General features: G+C 42.4%; 1 protein-coding gene across 31 annotated transcripts in view; it reads left to right on the top strand.

Annotated features, from left to right (window-relative positions):
* CCDC73 (coiled-coil domain containing 73) overlaps window positions 1-17,648 on the top strand; it is a 63,689-nt gene that overhangs the window by 15,167 nt on the left and 30,874 nt on the right. For 22 of the 31 annotated variants that reach the window (XM_080982696.1, XM_080982714.1, XM_080982710.1 and 19 more), the window contains 5 exons: window positions 1-23; window positions 9,969-10,040; window positions 13,800-13,871; window positions 14,179-14,214; window positions 15,827-15,901. The exon at window positions 1-23 is cut by the window's left edge. The exons of 1 other annotated variant lie outside the window; for it this stretch is intronic. In XM_080982696.1, the coding sequence (XP_080838822.1) occupies window positions 1-23; window positions 9,969-10,040; window positions 13,800-13,871; window positions 14,179-14,214; window positions 15,827-15,901 (278 nt within the window). The remainder of the gene's footprint in view (window positions 24-9,968; window positions 10,041-13,799; window positions 13,872-14,178; window positions 14,215-15,826; window positions 15,902-17,648) is intronic. 8 more of the 31 variants (XM_080982712.1, XM_080982688.1, XM_080982691.1 and 5 more) reach the window with 1 other exon arrangement.

Raw genomic sequence — 17,648 nt, 5'->3', positions numbered from 1 at the left:
TAGAAGAATTGCGTATGAGAAGGGTAGGCACATTTACTTATTTACTTATATTTCTAGCTAATTTGGAAATGTAAAGCAATTAAAGACATTCTTATTCCTAAGCCTTTTAACTTTTTTTTTTAGCTTTTTAATGTTATTTTTGTATTTATAGTTTTAGTCCCTGATTAATCTGATGGTGATTATTTAGCTTGCATTTGAGGTATTAATTTGTATATGTTACTGCTGATGTTGATGCTTTTCCTCCCCCGCCCCCCCCCCCCGTTAACTGGCTGCGTTGCTGCTTATTCTTTGTATTTTTCTTGATTTTTTTTACATGTTTTAATGAATTATATATGTTTTATATTCTGTTGTACATTATCAAGAGGCTCATTGTATGAGGCAATGGATCAGTGTAACAAACAAAACAAGCAAAATGAAATATACAGTAAAATGTATTAAAATTTATCCATGCTTGGTTAGCCTTTGCCATTGGAAGCCAACCTAAACTGGGTTTTACACAGCTTTTACAAAATGCTATATTGGTCGCTAGTAGAAAGGAGTTCCACAGTCATAAGAATGCATTTCTTATGCACAGCCTTGCTATTCAACATGAATGGTATAATCAAAAGGTGGAGAAAGGTGGTTTTTATGGATTTAAGTGTCTTTAACCTTCAGGGCTGGGGTTGAAAGTGTGGTTCCCATTGGTTCAATGGCAACCTTGAGGTCATCTGTTGCTTCCCACAAATCGTCTGAGCCTTCCCATGCACTTTTCCTCCCTTGAAAAGTACACAGAGCTGAAGGAAGAAGTTGGAAGAGTGATGATATTCCCCACTACACATTGCAGCTCTGTTTGCTTTCCTTCTGGATCTGACTTTTACTGAGATCCCTTGGAAAACCAGACTTTATGTGCATGCACTTCCTCTCTTTCTGTCACTTACAGTACTTTGCATGTCCATGTGTCCATGTATGTGATTGACTGCAGAATAGAGACGTGATCAGAGGGAGTGGTGCCCACACATTGAACTCAAATGTGCCCATAGGCCTAAAACGATTGGCAGCTCTTCCTTTGAGGAATTTCACAGGTTAAAAGGAGCAGTGAAAGTGGCAAGAAATGAGGATCCTGGATACTGGCAAAACACCATGGAACATTGGGAAAACACCATAATCACTTAGCTTTGATACTGCTATAACATTGATTAGGAAATGCCTGGTAAAACACATATATCACTTTAATCACTGGTCAAAGCCAACTGAAGCTTTTTGGCAATCCTTAAGGGCTCCAAATAGTAGGCATTACAGTAGTTTATGCTTGATGTTAGTGACGTTTCAGTGATGGTTTAAGGTCTGCATCAGTGCCCCCCCCCCTTTGTAGGTACAACTGCCATCTACATTATGTAAGCTCACAGGATCCTATATTTTGTTTTTAAGAAGTTACTTTCTTTTAATTCACAAATGTAAATACTTTTGCATATCTAGGAGGTCTCATGAGTATGTATAAGTCATTACCTTACTTTTGAGTGGCCCTGTGTTGCTTACAAACTGATAAGTACTTATCCACTTAAGTTCACTATTAGAGGGAACAAGTTGGACTTGCACAAAATGTTGTGATGTATCTCCCCTCCCAATATAATATTCTTTTCAAGCATAACATCCAGTATTTACAGACACATGTCTCATTTTTTATATTCTGTCACTCCAAATTCTGTGACTATTAATCCTATTAATCATTCTCAGACCACATTGGGCTGGCTTTGGCCTTTCGGGGTTTTGAAAAAAGATTAATTCAAACCTTGTGGTTTCCCCTAGCATACTGATACCCTCTTCTTGTTTCTCTGTTTGGAGGCATGTAAGAAGGCATTGCCCTGAAAAACATTAGAGACAGAATAAAAGAGATAGGTGTAGCTGCTAAAGGAATCAGCTGTCCAGACTGATCACAAGATTCAGGAAATATTTTAAAACTGAGACTGGCCATTCCCTGTGGCATGGCTAAAGTGGTGATAATCCTATGTCTCACAGTGAACTTGGTGCTGTGTTGTAGTGGCCTCAGCCGCTGTCCAAGTTCCTTCTAGCTGAGGACTTGAATCCTGTTTGCACATGCATGACCTGTGGCAATGGAATAGTGCTGTGGGTATCTTTGTTATAATAATAATAATAATAATAATAATAATAATAATAATTAATAATAATAATTTATTATTTGTACCCCGCCCATCTGGCTGGGTTTCCCCAGCCACTCTGGGCGGCTTCCATAGAAACAAAAAATACAGTAAAATATCACAGATTAAAAGCTTCCCTGAACAGGGCTGCCTTAAGATGCCTTCTAAATGTCAGGTAGTTATTTATCGCTTTGACATCTGATGGGAGGGCGTTCCACAGGGCGGGCGCCACTACCGAGAAGGCCCTCTGCCTGGTTCCCTGTAGCTTTGCTTCTCGCAATGAGGGAACCGCCAGAAGGCCCTCGGCGCTGGACCTCAGCGTCCGGGCAGAATGATGGGGGTGGAGACGCTCCTTCAGGTATACTGGGCCGAGGCCGTTTAGGGCTTTAAAGGTCAACACCAACACTTTGAATTGTGCTCGGAAACGTACTGGGAGCCAATGTAGGTCTTTCAAGACCGGTGTTATGTGGTCTCGGCGGCCACATATATAACTGCACATAACAGTGAATTATTCCTCTGTATTGTTGTGCTCACTCCAGTTTTCTGAGCATTGAAAAACAGGAAAGAGGGAAGAAGAATATGCTCCTTTCTAGAAGAAAACTCTGGCCATTACCTTAGTTATACAAGAACCAGCACTTCACTCTCACCAATGGCAATCCGTTCAATGAAAGGGAATCTGCCAGGCTAAGTTTCAACCAGTTTGAGCCACTCTAGGGATTCTTCTGTATGGGTACTTACTGTGAGATTTGTGCTGCTGATGTATGCAAGCTATTTGCAGCATCCATATAGTAGTGTTGGCATCAGAATGCCCCCTATTGAATTCAGATTTCTCTTTTCCAGGAAAAAGCCAATTAAGTTTTTAAAACACCATGTTGCCAGTTACCTGCTTATAGTATTAAGTCTCATCATGGAAGCATCCTAGTAGTCTCTTTTTACAACCCCAGTCATAAGCTGGACGGGGTGTGACCTTCAGGCCACCCCCTCATCTAATTACACTTACATAAGCTTGTGTGCAAGGGCAGTTACTTTGCAGCATGGCCTGAAGAAATATCTCAGGCATTACCAGTTCTTAATTGTACTTAAGTATCATGCATGGTTAGAGAAACAACCTATTCATGCATTAGCTATCTCCACTCCATTTTGTTTCCTTGTTGCTGCCTATTATCTGTGTCTGGGGACCAGGGACAGAGCCCACTCCTTTTATTTTAAAACGTGCTATAGCGGGCTTTGAACTTTAGAAATGTTCTTTAGGTACAGGTAACTCACAACTTATGCTCATTTAACTTGTGCACATTTAGCTTTACAGTACATGGTTGGCAAAATTAAAAATAAAAAGGGGGCAGAAAGGGGTTGGGCATCTGGGAAAAGACTTTTCAAGCCTACCCACTAGTGAACCACATGTGTTTTGACTATACTTGATTTTTGTTTTATGTGCTGTCCCTGGAATGTAACCCCAAGTTGCGTTTCGCCTGTACAGTACTAACTAGTTTTGCTTCAACATCTAGTTTATGTAGGCCCATTGCAGGGTGTCCTAAAACAGACTGTGAAGTAATTTGGAAGTCTGAGAACTGTTTGATTGAGCAGCATGAAAGAAATGGATTTTGCAATTTCGTAGGAGGTGGATTATGAGTTTGAAAAAGATGGTAAAAGTACCTAGTTTGGGTTGCTTGGATGTGAGCCAGCTGTACTCTGTTCCTAAATCTGTTCAGGGTCAAGAATCAGGGGGGCTTGACCAATGTACAGCCTATCTTGTAAAACTACAGCCTGAAGCAAGCACTTTACAAAGGCTTGACACTTTCTAAAGGTTATAACGAGTAAATAAACCATCAAATGACTCCTCTTTTATTGTTATGGTGGTGTTTTTGTAAAAACACTTAAATCCTTGTAGTCCTAAGGCAGCTAATAAAATATCAAGACTTCTAAAGGTTTTGTGTCTCTTGTTATCATCTTAAAATTATATACAGTTTTCCTCCTAAACATAAGAAAGTTTTCTTTTTAATGTGTTGCATGGATGTTTCAAGATAGAATGTATAAGTTTTTTAAAGTTCCAGTTTAGAATGAAGGGGGAGGGGACTAACAGTGGTGAACTGAAGACCGGCTAAAGTTATTTGTTTAATTTTAAAAACTCTTAAATCTTTTAGGGAGCAGTCCTAACCCAAAACTTGTGCTCCTGGAGGGGATTAGTATCGAGCAGAGGTATCCCTCCACCTTCTTCCACCTGCCCAGAAACCTATGTCCCCACTGTGGAAGGATGTGTGGAAGGATGTGTGGATCCACACAAAGCCCTTGCCTTTGAGTGGCATGAGGCAGCAGCGTTTTGGATGCAGCAGTGATTCTGCAACTCTGACTCCCTAGAATCATAGAATTGTAGAGTTGGAAGGGACCCCAAGGCTCATCTAGTCCTTTCCCCTGAAATGCAGGAATCTCAACAGGATCATAAATGACAGATGGCCATCCACCCTCTGCTTAAAAACCTCCAAGGAAGGAGAGTCCACCTCTCCTGGGACTCCATTCCACTGTCAAACAGCTCTTGCTGTAAGAAAGTTCTTCCTGATGTTTAGTCAGAATCTCGTTTCTTGTACCTTAAATCTTTTCGTTTGGGTCCCAGTCTCTGGAGCAGAAGAAACCAAACTTGTTCCCTCTTCCATGTGACAACCCTTTAGATATTTGAAGATGACTATGATATCTTCTATCGTTCTCCTCTTTACCAGGCTAAACATACCCAATTCCCTCAACCATTCTTCATAAGGCTTGGTTTCCAGACCTTTTATCATATTCGTCACCCTCTTCAGCACATGTTCCAGCTTGTCAATATCCTTCTTTAATTGTGGTGCCCAGTACTGAACACAGTACTCCCGGCAATATATTATATTTGTGCTTCTGGTTCTTCCACCCCAAGTGCAGAACCTTATATTTGTCCCTATTGAAATTAATTTTGTTAATATTGGCCCAGTTCTCTTATTGTGCTTCCTCCTCACTATTGCTCCTTTTCATTCAACTTTATGCACACTTTGCAAACTTTATGAAAGAAGTGAGACGCAAGTTGGAGGAAGTTCAAGTTTGCAGCTTCTGTTCTTTCTATTCAAATATTTTGTTGTAGTTTAAATCATATAGGGTTAATTCCATGTGCCACTAGATGCATGAATTGTGTGGGAACAGATCAGTGGAGGTGATAATTTGTTGCTCCTTGTGCTGATGCATATTTAAGCAACTGTCAGTGGGCAGTTCACCAGCAGAATAATTTGTACACAGTGGAAACAAAGTTTTCTTTCATTTCCACTTTTCTTCTCCTTCCTTTCCTTCAAATTTAAGTCAATTGCTGGTCTCCTAAAATGTCATTATTTCTAAACAATTCCTAAGCAATCTTATAACCCAATCCTAATGAACTTCCAAGTAAATTGCTTAGATCCAGAAATGCTAACAAGACATACTATTAGCTATAGTAGCTCCCACTGTCAAATAGAAATGGAAGAGAATTTTGTTTGGTCTGCATTTTTAAGTGAAATGACCTAATTTGCACATCCCAGATTAATAAATGAACCGGAACATTATTATCCTTCAGATCTGCACTTCTGTGAATTTTGCAATACAGTTCTTTGCTCATATAATGCATCAAAGTGTATAAAATACATTAGGGTAAAATACATTTTGAAATGTGTGCATTGAGATAAAATATGTATTTAAACGTGCATTGTGTGACAAATACTTATTTAAATATGGATTTAAATAATTGATTTTGTATGGATTTTTTTAAAAATTACAGATCACTGCAGAATTGGGACAGAATTGACATGTAGAATTGACATAGAAATAGGAAATTGATTGATCGGTCCATCCCTGCTGTCAAACAGCAGCCTACTTCTTAAATTTTCCACACTATAGAAAGTGGTTTCCTGCTGGAAGCTGTAGGCAATACCCCAGACTTATGTAGCTTGGAAGCACCCCTCCTCTGTTAACCATTTAGCATCACCCTGTCCATTTGTGGCAATGCCAGAAATAATTCTGTATAATATAGAAACACATTTATAAACAGGCACACAGTTGTCTTTACTAAGGTCTGAAGTTGGCACTATCTGCACCCGGTTGCGTGTAGCATTTTAATTTAAAATAAATAAATAAATAACAGCTGATGTCAAGAATAGAAAAGGGGAGGGAGGGAGGTTTTCTTAACTCTTTCCCATCTGACCATTTTTCTGCTTAAAATTGCCCTTCCCCAGTTGCTTCTCCTGGGGGGGGAGTGGAATACACAAGTACACTTTACTGACTGTTTTCTACAGGATTTTTACTAATAATGTATCATGTTTCAGCTTTTCATTAATGCGTGCTTTACTCGTAGCACATTTTAACAGCATTTGTAAATAAACTGTTTGAGAGCATACTCCCCCTTTTCTGAAAAGTCATAGGGTAATCAAAATAATTGGCTTTTGTCCCTGATGGGGGAGTAATAGAAGATGCATCTGGATTCAGTGTTTATAGATAATTATAAGAAAACTATTTTGTTGTAGTTACAGAATATTACTCACTTAGGGAGTGCAGAAAGGTTTTTTATGAGCTTTTATATTTTTGTGTTTATCTGCCTTACTTTTACACCGCATGACATTTGTAATATTCTGCAAACAATACTATAATCACAGAAGCAAAGGCTTTGCGGTTTTGTGACAGTAGATAAAAATCAAGCAGTCAGAGGATTGGCAGAAACCCCTTTCTGAAACCCTGGAGAACTGTTGCTAGTCATTGTAGGCAATACGGCAGAGCTAGATAGATAGGCGGTTTGACTCAGTATAAGATGGCTTTCTGTATTCATAACTTTAGTATTGGTTATAGTATAACACATAATAACAATCTGAACATGTTAAGATTAAAACATTTGACTGCAACATCAGGTCGGTAACCAACACTCCTGGTTTTCAACTCAGATTGAAAGACGCTATTGCTATCAATTGTAGTAAACAGGTAAGTTGGAATTGATGGTAGTTGAAGGAGCACAGACCCGATCTCTAGACGAAAGAGAAGGCCTTGCATTACTGATGATGTTTGTGCTCTTCTGGCTCACCAGACTCACTGTTTGCAAGGGCTTCTGGACCAGGTTTTGCTTCTGAATTCTCAGGTCGCAACTTTGTCTAGGGTTGACTTTTTTCAGTTGCATCTACTGTGACCTTCTCTGGAAAATAGGTATCTTACAGCAAATGATTCATACTTTTGTAGACTGGCTCTAATTGGGATATTCTTTGAATAGCATTTGGGAGCTTCAGTGAATATAAAACAAAGAAGCCTGTCTTCTGACAGAAGTGGGTCAGTGGGAACATAAAGCTTGTCCTGCAAAAATTGTGCAATTAACTATTAGCTTTCAGATACAGATAGAGGGGCTGGTTTTGACCTATAAATCTGTTGAGGCTTTGAAATCCACATATCTCAGGAAGCATTTCAGCCAATATGAACTCTTCCCTCCTGTCATATTAATCCTCCTGTATAAAAAACATGTGAGGAAACTTTGTACTAATATATGCAGTGTTAAAAGAAGCCTTTATGGGGGAGTATTTTTCTCTCCTCCCATTTTCTTTTCTCCCTCTCTTTGAAACTTTCCTTTTATTTCCACAGTCTTGTTTCTGTCTTCTTTTCTCATTTGGGTTTTCCTGCTTAATTTGATTATCGTTGTCTTATGTGTATGGAGGTATTAATGGTGGTTGGATATGTAAGTCTCATTAAAAATCCATTGTTTTTAACTGGGAGGAACCTGTATGTGAAATCAGGAAGGCTATGTTGAAGGAAAGGGAGGGGAGAAATAATATGTGTTAAAAGTATATGTGTACTAAAATGAATTAAATGCAAATGAAATAAGATCTTGTGCACAGGCTGTGGTTCATTGTAGTGGGCCCGAATTTGAGGAACCTCTTAGGGTTCCTATAGAATCCTAACATTTTGAGTTCACATATAAGAAGGTGGGACCACATTTTAGCATCAAGAAAGCACAGTGCTAGGGGAAGCTAAACCCCTTCCTTTTCTTACCTTCCCATCATTCTGGGCACTTTTTCCCAGCTGAATGTCTATATCCAAAGTGAGTTGGACTGTGTAATAGATGGGGAAGAGATAATGGAGGGATTGTTTTAGCTGTTCCTACCTGTCCACCCTTTCTGATGTTAAAATGAGACATCCACCTCACATCATATGAGAGCAACATAGATATTGATCAAACAAATATGAGTGTCCCATCATTTTTAATTAGGTCTAGGATACTCACCTTAATTTCATCCTGCTTTTCACTGCCCCCTTCCCATTTGAGTCTCCCTTAAATGCATTTTTCTTGTAGCTATCACTTTGCCCAGGATCATCTCAGAGTTGAGAGCCTTGCCAGTGAAGGAAGATTTACTTCTATCCTGATTGGGTCACCTTCTGGTTTTTTCTTCCTAGGTCAACTTTCTGTTTCTTATTACATTTAGGCCCCATCTTTCCTCTAAGGAGCTCAAGGTGGCATATGTGGCCAGTGGCGGAGCTTCATGCTTTGGCACCGGGGGGGGGCGGAGAAGGAGGCGGGGGCGGGGCTGGCGCATGGCCCGGGGATGGGGCGCGCGTCCTGGGGGCATGGCACCCAGCACGGGCAGGGGGGCAGCCATGATGGCACCCCACCAGGATCGCGCTGCCAGGGGCGGTACGCTCCCCCCGCACTCCTCTTCCTCCGCCAGTGTATGTGGCTCCCGCCTTCCCATTTTATCCTCACAACAACCCTGTGAGGTAGATTAGATTGAGAGACAGCGACTGGCCCAAGGTCACTCATTGAACTTCATGGCTGAGAGGGTGTTTTTACCCAGGTCTCCAAGCTAAGGGATGATGTTGTGGGAAGGGTTGTAGCTCAGTGGCTGAACATCTGCTTTTTGTGGTGAAGTCTCAGGTTAACATCCTGATATCTCCAGCTATGGCTGAGAATTTCTCCTATCTAAAACCCTGAATACCTGATACCAGTAAGTGTGGACAGTACTGAGCTAGGCATAGGTGTAGCCAAAGGGGGGGCGGGGCGGAGGGCAGCTGCCCCCCTAAATCAAGTAATTAAATAGAAATACTTAACAAACAACTTGGTTCTGCCCCTCCCCCAAAACATAAATCCTGCCTATGCCCATGGAGCTAGGTGAATCAATGGTCTGCTTCATTATAAGGCAATTTCCTGTGTTTTTATGTCTGATGAAATTCCTCACAGCCGGAAGTTTGTGCACTGCCTGCCTCCAGTATGATTTTTCTTTTTTTTAGGATGAAGGAGCAGAAAAATATATATTGGTGAAAGAATGGATTGTTATTAATTGTAAACAGTTATTGGTGAGATTATTAGTTTCTGCCACTTAATATTTGTTGTTTCTTAGCCTCCTGGCTAAGATCAAGTACAGTCATACCTCGGGTTAAATATGCTTCGAGTTGAGCTCATTTGAGTTGCGCTCCGCGGCAACTCGGAAGTAACAGAGCGCGTTACTTCTGGGTTTCGCCACTTGCGCATGCGCAGATGCTCAAAATGACGTCATGCGCAGAAGTGCCATCGCTAGTTACGTTTACCCCTAGATGCGAATGGGGCTCCGGAACAGATCCTGTTCGTATCTAGAGGTACCACTGTATAATATTTGTCGTTTGAAGCGTTTATTTTTTAAAAAAAGGAAGCCATTACACAGTACTGTGTGTTTCTAATGTATACTTAAGACTAGATGGAATTTCTTCTTCCTAATGAGTGAGACATATATATAATTCTATTCAGAGCACAAACAACTATCCTAATCTTATTAACTAACATTTCTTTGAAAATGTTTTTTTTAAAAAACAAACAGTGACTAGTTTTTTGTATGTTTTTGAAACTAGGAGACTGAAAGTCAAAATGAGGAGCAAATTAGCAAATTTGTTGTTGAAGTACAGGAGCTTGAGTGGCAAAAGGTTAGTGTTCTTCAAACAGTTAAAACTTGATAGCATCTGTTCTTAGTAATTTTGCCGTTGGAATTAATATCAGTATTGAAGAATGTTAAAATATGGTTTCTGATCTAATATACATGTTTCTATAGCGTTCTGAGGTTTTGTGGAAGCACTGTCAATAGAATTTATAAAATGTGTGTTTCTAAAGTGTTAGGTGGTGGGTTGACATAGCAGCCGGCACAGCGATTTCTTCAAGTAGCTCTTTATTATGGTAAGCTGGAATAGAACTAACTGCGAACAGCTCAGCCGGCCTGTATTTATAGGCAGCCGGCTGTCAACATTGTAACCACAACAGCCCAGAGTTCCCGCCTAAAATAACTGCCGCGGACCTGAGTGAAAACTATCTACAGACCTGAGTGAAAACTATATACAGTATCCCCCTGTTGGCCCAGGGTGAAACTACACTACATAACACCCCTCCCCACCGAGATAAGGCGTTAGTTACAATCGTAATGGTTTCCTTATATACAGCACTACGCGTAATGGTTCAATTAAGCACAAAAGCATATCAGTTACATTTCCCATACTTAGACCAACAGTGATACCTGTCCAACAACATAGTCCTTTAAATAAGTTGGGCGCTTGGAAACTCTGCCAGACCGCCGGGGACTGGTAGCCAAGTCCGGAGGGCCACACAGTTCTCGCTGAGGCTGTGGTGCGACCCTAGGTGGCGTTGGAACCAACTCCCCTGGATCCGCTGCTGTGGGTGGAGCCTCCGCAAGTGGAGTGGTCTGAGTCTGTTCTGAAACGGCTTGGTTCGGCTCCACGCTGGCAGTTTGTGAGGGAGGTGTAGGTGGGGCCTCGCCATCTGTACGTGTCTCTTCTGGAGCCGCAAGCGCAGTTGGGGGCACCTCGGTAGTGTCCAAGTCCCCAACCCTGCGCCTAAGCTGGTCTATGTGCCGTCGCCACAAGCGTCCGTCTTCGAGTGCCACCTGGTACGAGCGAGGTCCAGTGACTCCCACTACTGTGGCTGGCACCCAAGGGATGTTCCCCACATAGTTCCGGGCAAAGACCTGGTTTCCTGGGACAAATGACCGTGGTGCGTTGGCACAGCCTGGGGGTTCAGCCACGGCAAAGTCTGGGTGTAGCCGGTCGAGCGGTGACCTGAGGCGGCGGCCCATAAGCAGTTCAGCAGGACTCCTCCCTGTGGCCGCATGAGGGGTGATGTGTTGCACGAACAAGTATTCGGCGACCCGCTCATGCCAGTCTCCCCGGTCCAGGCGCGCCAGTGCCTCTTTTGTCGAGCGCACCATTCTTTCCGCTTGCCCGTTGCTGGATGGATGAAAAGGTGCCGTTAGGGCATGGCGGATGCCCAGTCCCAAAAGATACCGCTCAAACGTGCCTGACGTGAACTGCGGTCCGTTGTCAGAGACAAGAACATCAGGACACCCATGCGTTGCAAACAGGCCTCGCAGCACCCGGATGACAGCTTCGGTAGTGGTGGAGGGCATCAGGGCGACCTCCAGCCATTTGGAATAGGCGTCCACCACTACCATAAAGGTCCGGCCGTGAAAGGGGCCAGCCAGATCGATGTGCACCCTCGACCAGGGTGTCTTTGGCGTCTCCCAGGTGTGTCCCTTAGCTGCCGGTGGTGCAGGCCTCGACTCCTGGCACGCTTGACAGGCGGACACCCAGGCAGTGATGGCATCGTCCATATTAGGCCACCAGACGTAACACCGAGCCAACGCCTTCATTTTGACAATTCCCGGGTGGCCAACGTGCAGAGCCTCCAGGACGCGCTGACGGAGTCCCTGGGGAATCACGACGCGGTCTCCCCACAGCAGGCAGCCGCGATGAGCTGAGAGTTCATGTTGTCTGGTTGCGAAGGGCTGGAACTCCGATGCAAAAGGCCCTTGGACTTCTGTTGGAACTTCCTGCGCTCCCGCTTTGTCTGGTGCACGTCATCGTCTTCACTGGAGGATGCCTCCTCACTGCTGGCCTCTTCATGATGCACCGGAACTGGCTCCCTAGCAAGACGCGGGCTGCTGGACTTGCGGATCTCCTGGGCGGAGCGTTCAGCAGCTTCTGAGGCCACAGCCTCCTCAATGGCTTTCTGTAGCGTGAGGTCTGGCTTGGCTAGGAGGCGCCGTTGCAGATGGATGTCCCGGACCCCGCAGACGATTCGATCCATCAGGGCATCGTCTAAGTCTCGGAACTCACAGTGCATGGCAGCCTGTCGCAGGGCGGTGGTGTAGTTGTTGATTGACTCCCCCTCTGCCTGGTTCCGGTGGTAGAACACATGGCGGGCAGCAATCTTGGACGGCTTTGGTGCGTAGTGGTTGCGGAGCTTCTCTTGGATCGTGTCCCATGGTGTTGCCTGGACTGCTTCAGGCGCAACCAACGCTCGGGCCGTCTCAAACACCTCAGGCCCACAGAGGCTGAGGAATAGGCCCCGCTTCCGCTCCTGTGATACTTCTGTCAGCTCGTTGGCTTGGAGGTAGCAGTCGAACCGAGCGAGGTAGGAGTCCCATGATTCAGAGGCTGGCGCAAATGGCGGTAGAGGCACAAGTGAAGCCATGATTCCGATGCCGGCGTGAAGGGCGATGGATGGAACACAGTGCTCTAGCCAGAACAGTCAGCTCTGAATTGGTTCTGCCCAGTGATTTTGCTCAGTGATTTCGCTCTGTGATTCAGCTCAGTTCAGAGGCTGGCCGCATCTGGCTGTGCTCTGATGTCCATCAATCCCACCCTCGTCGCCAGTGTTAGGTGGTGGGTTGACATAGCAGCCGGCACAGCGATTTCTTCAAGTAGCTCTTTATTATGGTAAGCTGGAATAGAACTAACTGCGAACAGCTCAGCCGGCCTGTATTTATAGGCAGCCGGCTGTCAACATTGTAACCACAACAGCCCAGAGTTCCCGCCTAAAATAACTGCCGCGGACCTGAGTGAAAACTATCTACAGACCTGAGTGAAAACTATATACAGTATCCCCCTGTTGGCCCAGGGTGAAACTACACTACATAACATAAAGTCTTTGCTCTAAAGAGATGTAGGATTTGGCATATTTAGTGATTTGTTCTGTCAAAATTAAATGTGAAGAACCATTATATGAGGTACTTTGAATGCAGTACATTTGGTTCTAGCCAGTTTTATACTGCACCTTCACTCTTCTCTGAATCCAGAAAACACAGTGCACAGCTAAAGGCTGTGTGTCTTCAATTATCCTTGGCTTTACAGGCAACCATAACATTTTGTACGGAAATTGGAATGCAAGTTGTCTCCTTAGGCACCATACGTTCTCTTGTTGCACTGCTGCTGTGGATGAGGGTGGCAGTTTTTAAAAATGCAATTCTAAATAAGCTATAAATATTACTATCTCATTTGTACATACCTTAAAGTAAATGAGCATTATAATAGCATTTTCATTCAGGTCCAAATTCATAGAGTTAAATTTTAATAGAAATGAATTTCTTCTGACTACACTAATATACCTATTCTTTTTCTTCTTGGTAGGAAGATTTGTTGCAAGTGTTGTTATTATTCTTGTATGCCTTCTTTAATCATTATTTGATTACTTATCTTCATTTTTTTGAATTTTTTATTTATGATTTTCAGGTTTATACATCTCACTAATTTTCACTAATTTGATTATTTATTTTTAACCAAGAAAACTTGAAAATGAAAATTTTTCTTAATGTATAATGAATGACACATCTTTAAATATGTTTATATATGCCTTTTTAACTGTCTTGTTCTGCTTTAATTTAAATTGTCAAATAATAGGTAGCTCTTCAGCATCATAAAGAAGCATTAAACAAACAGCATACAGAAGCCATGACAGCTATTAAAAAACAGGTACTCAATGAGTCTTTCTTCTCAGCAGTAATATATAACAAGTGGTATTGTCATTCATATTCTCAAGACCAGTTAAGTTGAACTACTCAAAAACAACAAGCCTGATCTAGTCTCAGCTATAATGAGAGCCTTGTTGTTGGTGATGAGTGTGTACATGAAGTTCCTTGAAGTTGGGGAGGTGGATAGGAATGAATCAATTTTTGATAGGAATGAATCAATTTTTGAAAATGTACTACCTTAAATAAAAAGTTACACATGTTGTTTGATCATACTATTTAAATTTGTTTCCTTCTTGTGGCAATTCTAGTTCCAATTAAGACTATTTGCTGCAGAAGAAGAAAAGGTAATGATATGACTCATTTGTCAAAAAAAAGCATAGTCAGTTAGTGGTTGGGATTCAGAGTGCTTAGTGTGGGCTTCTATGTGTTCATGGGGAGTTTTCAGCTTTTCCCTTCCAGTGGCAGCCCTTGCAACCACTGAAAAGTTCCCACCAAAGACCGAGGACTCTGTAGAGCATCTCTGCATGAGAAGTATCAGGTGTTGCCTTGTGCATATATCTAATGCTTTGATCATATTAGGGTTGCCATATGTCCGGTAAATCCCAGACACGTCCTCTTAGGGAGGGCCAACATGCTGATCTAGGTTTTGCTTTTTTCCATTTAAAGGAAATGTCCAAGTTTGTTTGTTTATGGGGGTTTTTTGGCTCAGACTCAGGTGCGGGCGGCTTGGGCATGAGTTGTCTGGACTTTGTTTCCCTGGCTTGGACTATCCTCTTTTTTGCACTTCAAGATATGGTAACCTTAGATCAGGGGTCAGCAAACATTTTCAGCAGGGAGCCAGTCCACTGTCCCTCAGACCATGTGGGGGGCTGGACTATATTTTTTTTTGGGGGGGGAGAATGAATTCCTATGCCCCACAAATAACCCAGAGATGCATTTTAAATAAAAGCACACATTCTACTCATGTAAAAACATGCTGATTCCTGGACTGTCCGCGGGCTGGATTTAGAAGACGATTGGGCTGCATCTGGCCCCCAGGCCTTAGTTTGCCTACCCATGCCCTAGATCATATACAAAAGCTGTAAGAGATTCCAACCTGAGTAAGGCATAAAGATACCAAAGATTGTTACCATAGTATCCCCATAAAGTTTGTTGAGTAACACTTTTGGAAGTAGCCTAAATCTTTGAGCACAACTTTTACATTAGTAAATTGTTATAGTAGATTATCTGACAAATGCAAAAAGAAAAATGCGTGTGTAAAACTTAATGCAGAGTCTCATCAAATTCTGTGACCTCAAGCTGATGGCTGAAAAAGTGGAAGCATATTTCACACCAAATCAGGAGTGAATGTTCATTCAGTGCTACAAAGTAAACACACTATGGATTAGTATTTTTAACTGAAAAGAGTATAAAAATTGAAAATGTCAGAGTTTGCAAAGTGTTGTGTTAATACAGTTCCTTGCACCATTGAACAGAACATGTGGATAATTTTGTAACAATTGCATGATAGTGATCAGTTATATGATCCAACAGAGATGGAGTAAGCAGAGCAGCAACGCTGCAGAATAATCTAAAGGCAAGGGGCAGTGTATTTTTCCGTAAAAGAGTCGTCTCAATAGTCTCTGAATAGAGAATGTGGCATATTTATTTTGAGGAAGTAATGTTGAAGTCAACTGAATGATGACAGGATCCATTAGGGATCCATTAGCAGGCTTTTATCACTCTTTATTTGAACCCACTGTGCTTTAGTATAGTGTGCTATTGAAGTGAATGGAGTTTTGTGTTGCAGTGTTTTGAAGAACAGAAGTAATTATCCTCAAGACATTTGCATATAGAATAGATTTTGATGTACATAATTATTAATACATCTGAAGAGACCTGTTCTTATGTCCCTTAGCTGAGAGATTTGTCATTTTATATTTCCTTTTTCTAACAAAATATTACGTTTCTTTGAAGGGAAAATGTTTACTTGCTATGGAATCAAAAGAAAGAGAAATGGAAGGACTGAAAGAAACATTAAAAATGTTACAGGTACATTAGCTCCACACTCATGCAGCCTGATTTATTTGGGCCCTGTTCCAATAGAGTGTCCATGCAGCAGCCAAGACTGTGCATGGTTAGTCGAGTAAAGCAATTTGCATTTCTACCAATTAACAATTAGTTGGTGGGGGAGCAGGGACACAATGCAGCCCCCTACTTTCTTTCCCAAACAAGAGGTTGTCTAATCCACGACTTTTTGCATGGCTCCTACATTGGGCTGGGGAATCTATGCAAGTGATCTTTTTCTGCTGTTCCTTGAAAGAGCTTAAGGCACCATATAACCACAGAAAATAAAATAAATGACTCTTATTTTTACAACAAAACTATGAGGTAGAATAGTCTTAGTAATTGTCTCAACACTATTCCTACTACATCAGACTAGTTCTTTTGTCTTATTTTGTATATACAATTCCTCATCTAGCGTTCTGTTTGCATCTTAACTGAACTACACATGCAGCAGACTCTCCAGAGTCCTGTGGAGCAAATTGGCCAAGAAGACCTTTTCCACAATTCCTCAGATAGCCAATAAAGAAAATCAGGCAAGAGAAGGTAGCAGTTCTTTTCAGAGTTCCATACTTACCTTGTCATCTGTGTTTCTCAGATTTAGTAAAACAATTCATTAGTCCAGAAAAAATGAGGGTTTTTTCTCCCATTAGGAAATACCGTATTTTTCGCTCTATAACACGCACCCGACCATAACACGCATAGTTTTTAGAGGAGGAAAACAAGAAAAAAAATATTCTAAACGAAACAGTGGATGTATGATTTTTTTGGTTCATGCTGTGGCCACAGACGTGATCTGACAGTGAGTTTGGGGTAGCCCAATGCAAAAATCCTGAGGATCCATGTGGATCTATGCTTTGTAACCACGTTTTTGCACCACTGTGGCCCCAAGCAATAGTGGGTGCATGATTTTTTTGGTGCAAGCTGTAGCCATGGACATGCTATGTGATCTGATGGTGAATTTGGGGGACCCAGTGCAAAAATCCTGAGGATCCATGTAGATCCGTGCTTTGTAACCACGTTTTAAGGGGGGAGGGAAGGGAAAGCACTCAAGGGACAAGGAGCACGCGTGGGGTGTGTGGAGAAGGATGCTGCTAATAATGCAGAAGAGGGGTATAAGAGGAGAAGGCTCCTCTCCTCTCCCGCTTTGCTCCTTTAAAGCAAGCAGGCTCTCTGTCCCTCTCTCCTCCCCACTCAGTGTCTCTTCTTCCGCTTTGCTGTTTCAAAGCGAGCCACGGAGGAGGGAAGGAAGGGGAACCATGGATCCTCTGCTCACGACTGCAGCAGATCCCCCCGCCATCCGTAGGCATTCGCTCCATAACACGCACAGACATTTCCCCTTACTTTCTAGGAGGAAAAAAGTGAGTGTTATGGAGCAAAAACGGTACTTCATGAGAAATCCCCTCTTCAATCCACTCTATTTAAAGGAGTGACTTTCCCACAGAGCATAGTTGCTCACTTTGTTAGAGGAGCAGTAATTTTGCCAGCCTTTGAAATCAACGCTCATTTGGATGAGATTTACAAAGCTCATCCCATTCAATCATTTTTATGAAATTGATGCAGTTTTACAGTGCAGTAAAATGGACGCGAGTGGCACTGTGGGTTAAACCACAGAGCCTAGGACTTGCTAATCAGAAGGTCGGCGGTTCGAATCCCCGCGACGGGGTGAGCTCCCATTGCTCGGTCCCAGCTCCTGCCAACCCACCAGTTTGAAAGCACGTCAAAGTGCAAGTAG

The sequence above is a fragment of the Podarcis pityusensis genome, assembly GCF_964106645.2.
Source record: "Podarcis pityusensis genome assembly, chromosome: 1".
NCBI classification, from domain to species: Eukaryota; Metazoa; Chordata; class Lepidosauria; order Squamata; family Lacertidae; genus Podarcis; species Podarcis pityusensis.
Note: the sequence above shows the minus strand (reverse complement) of the source record. Positions and strands in the feature narration are given on the sequence as shown.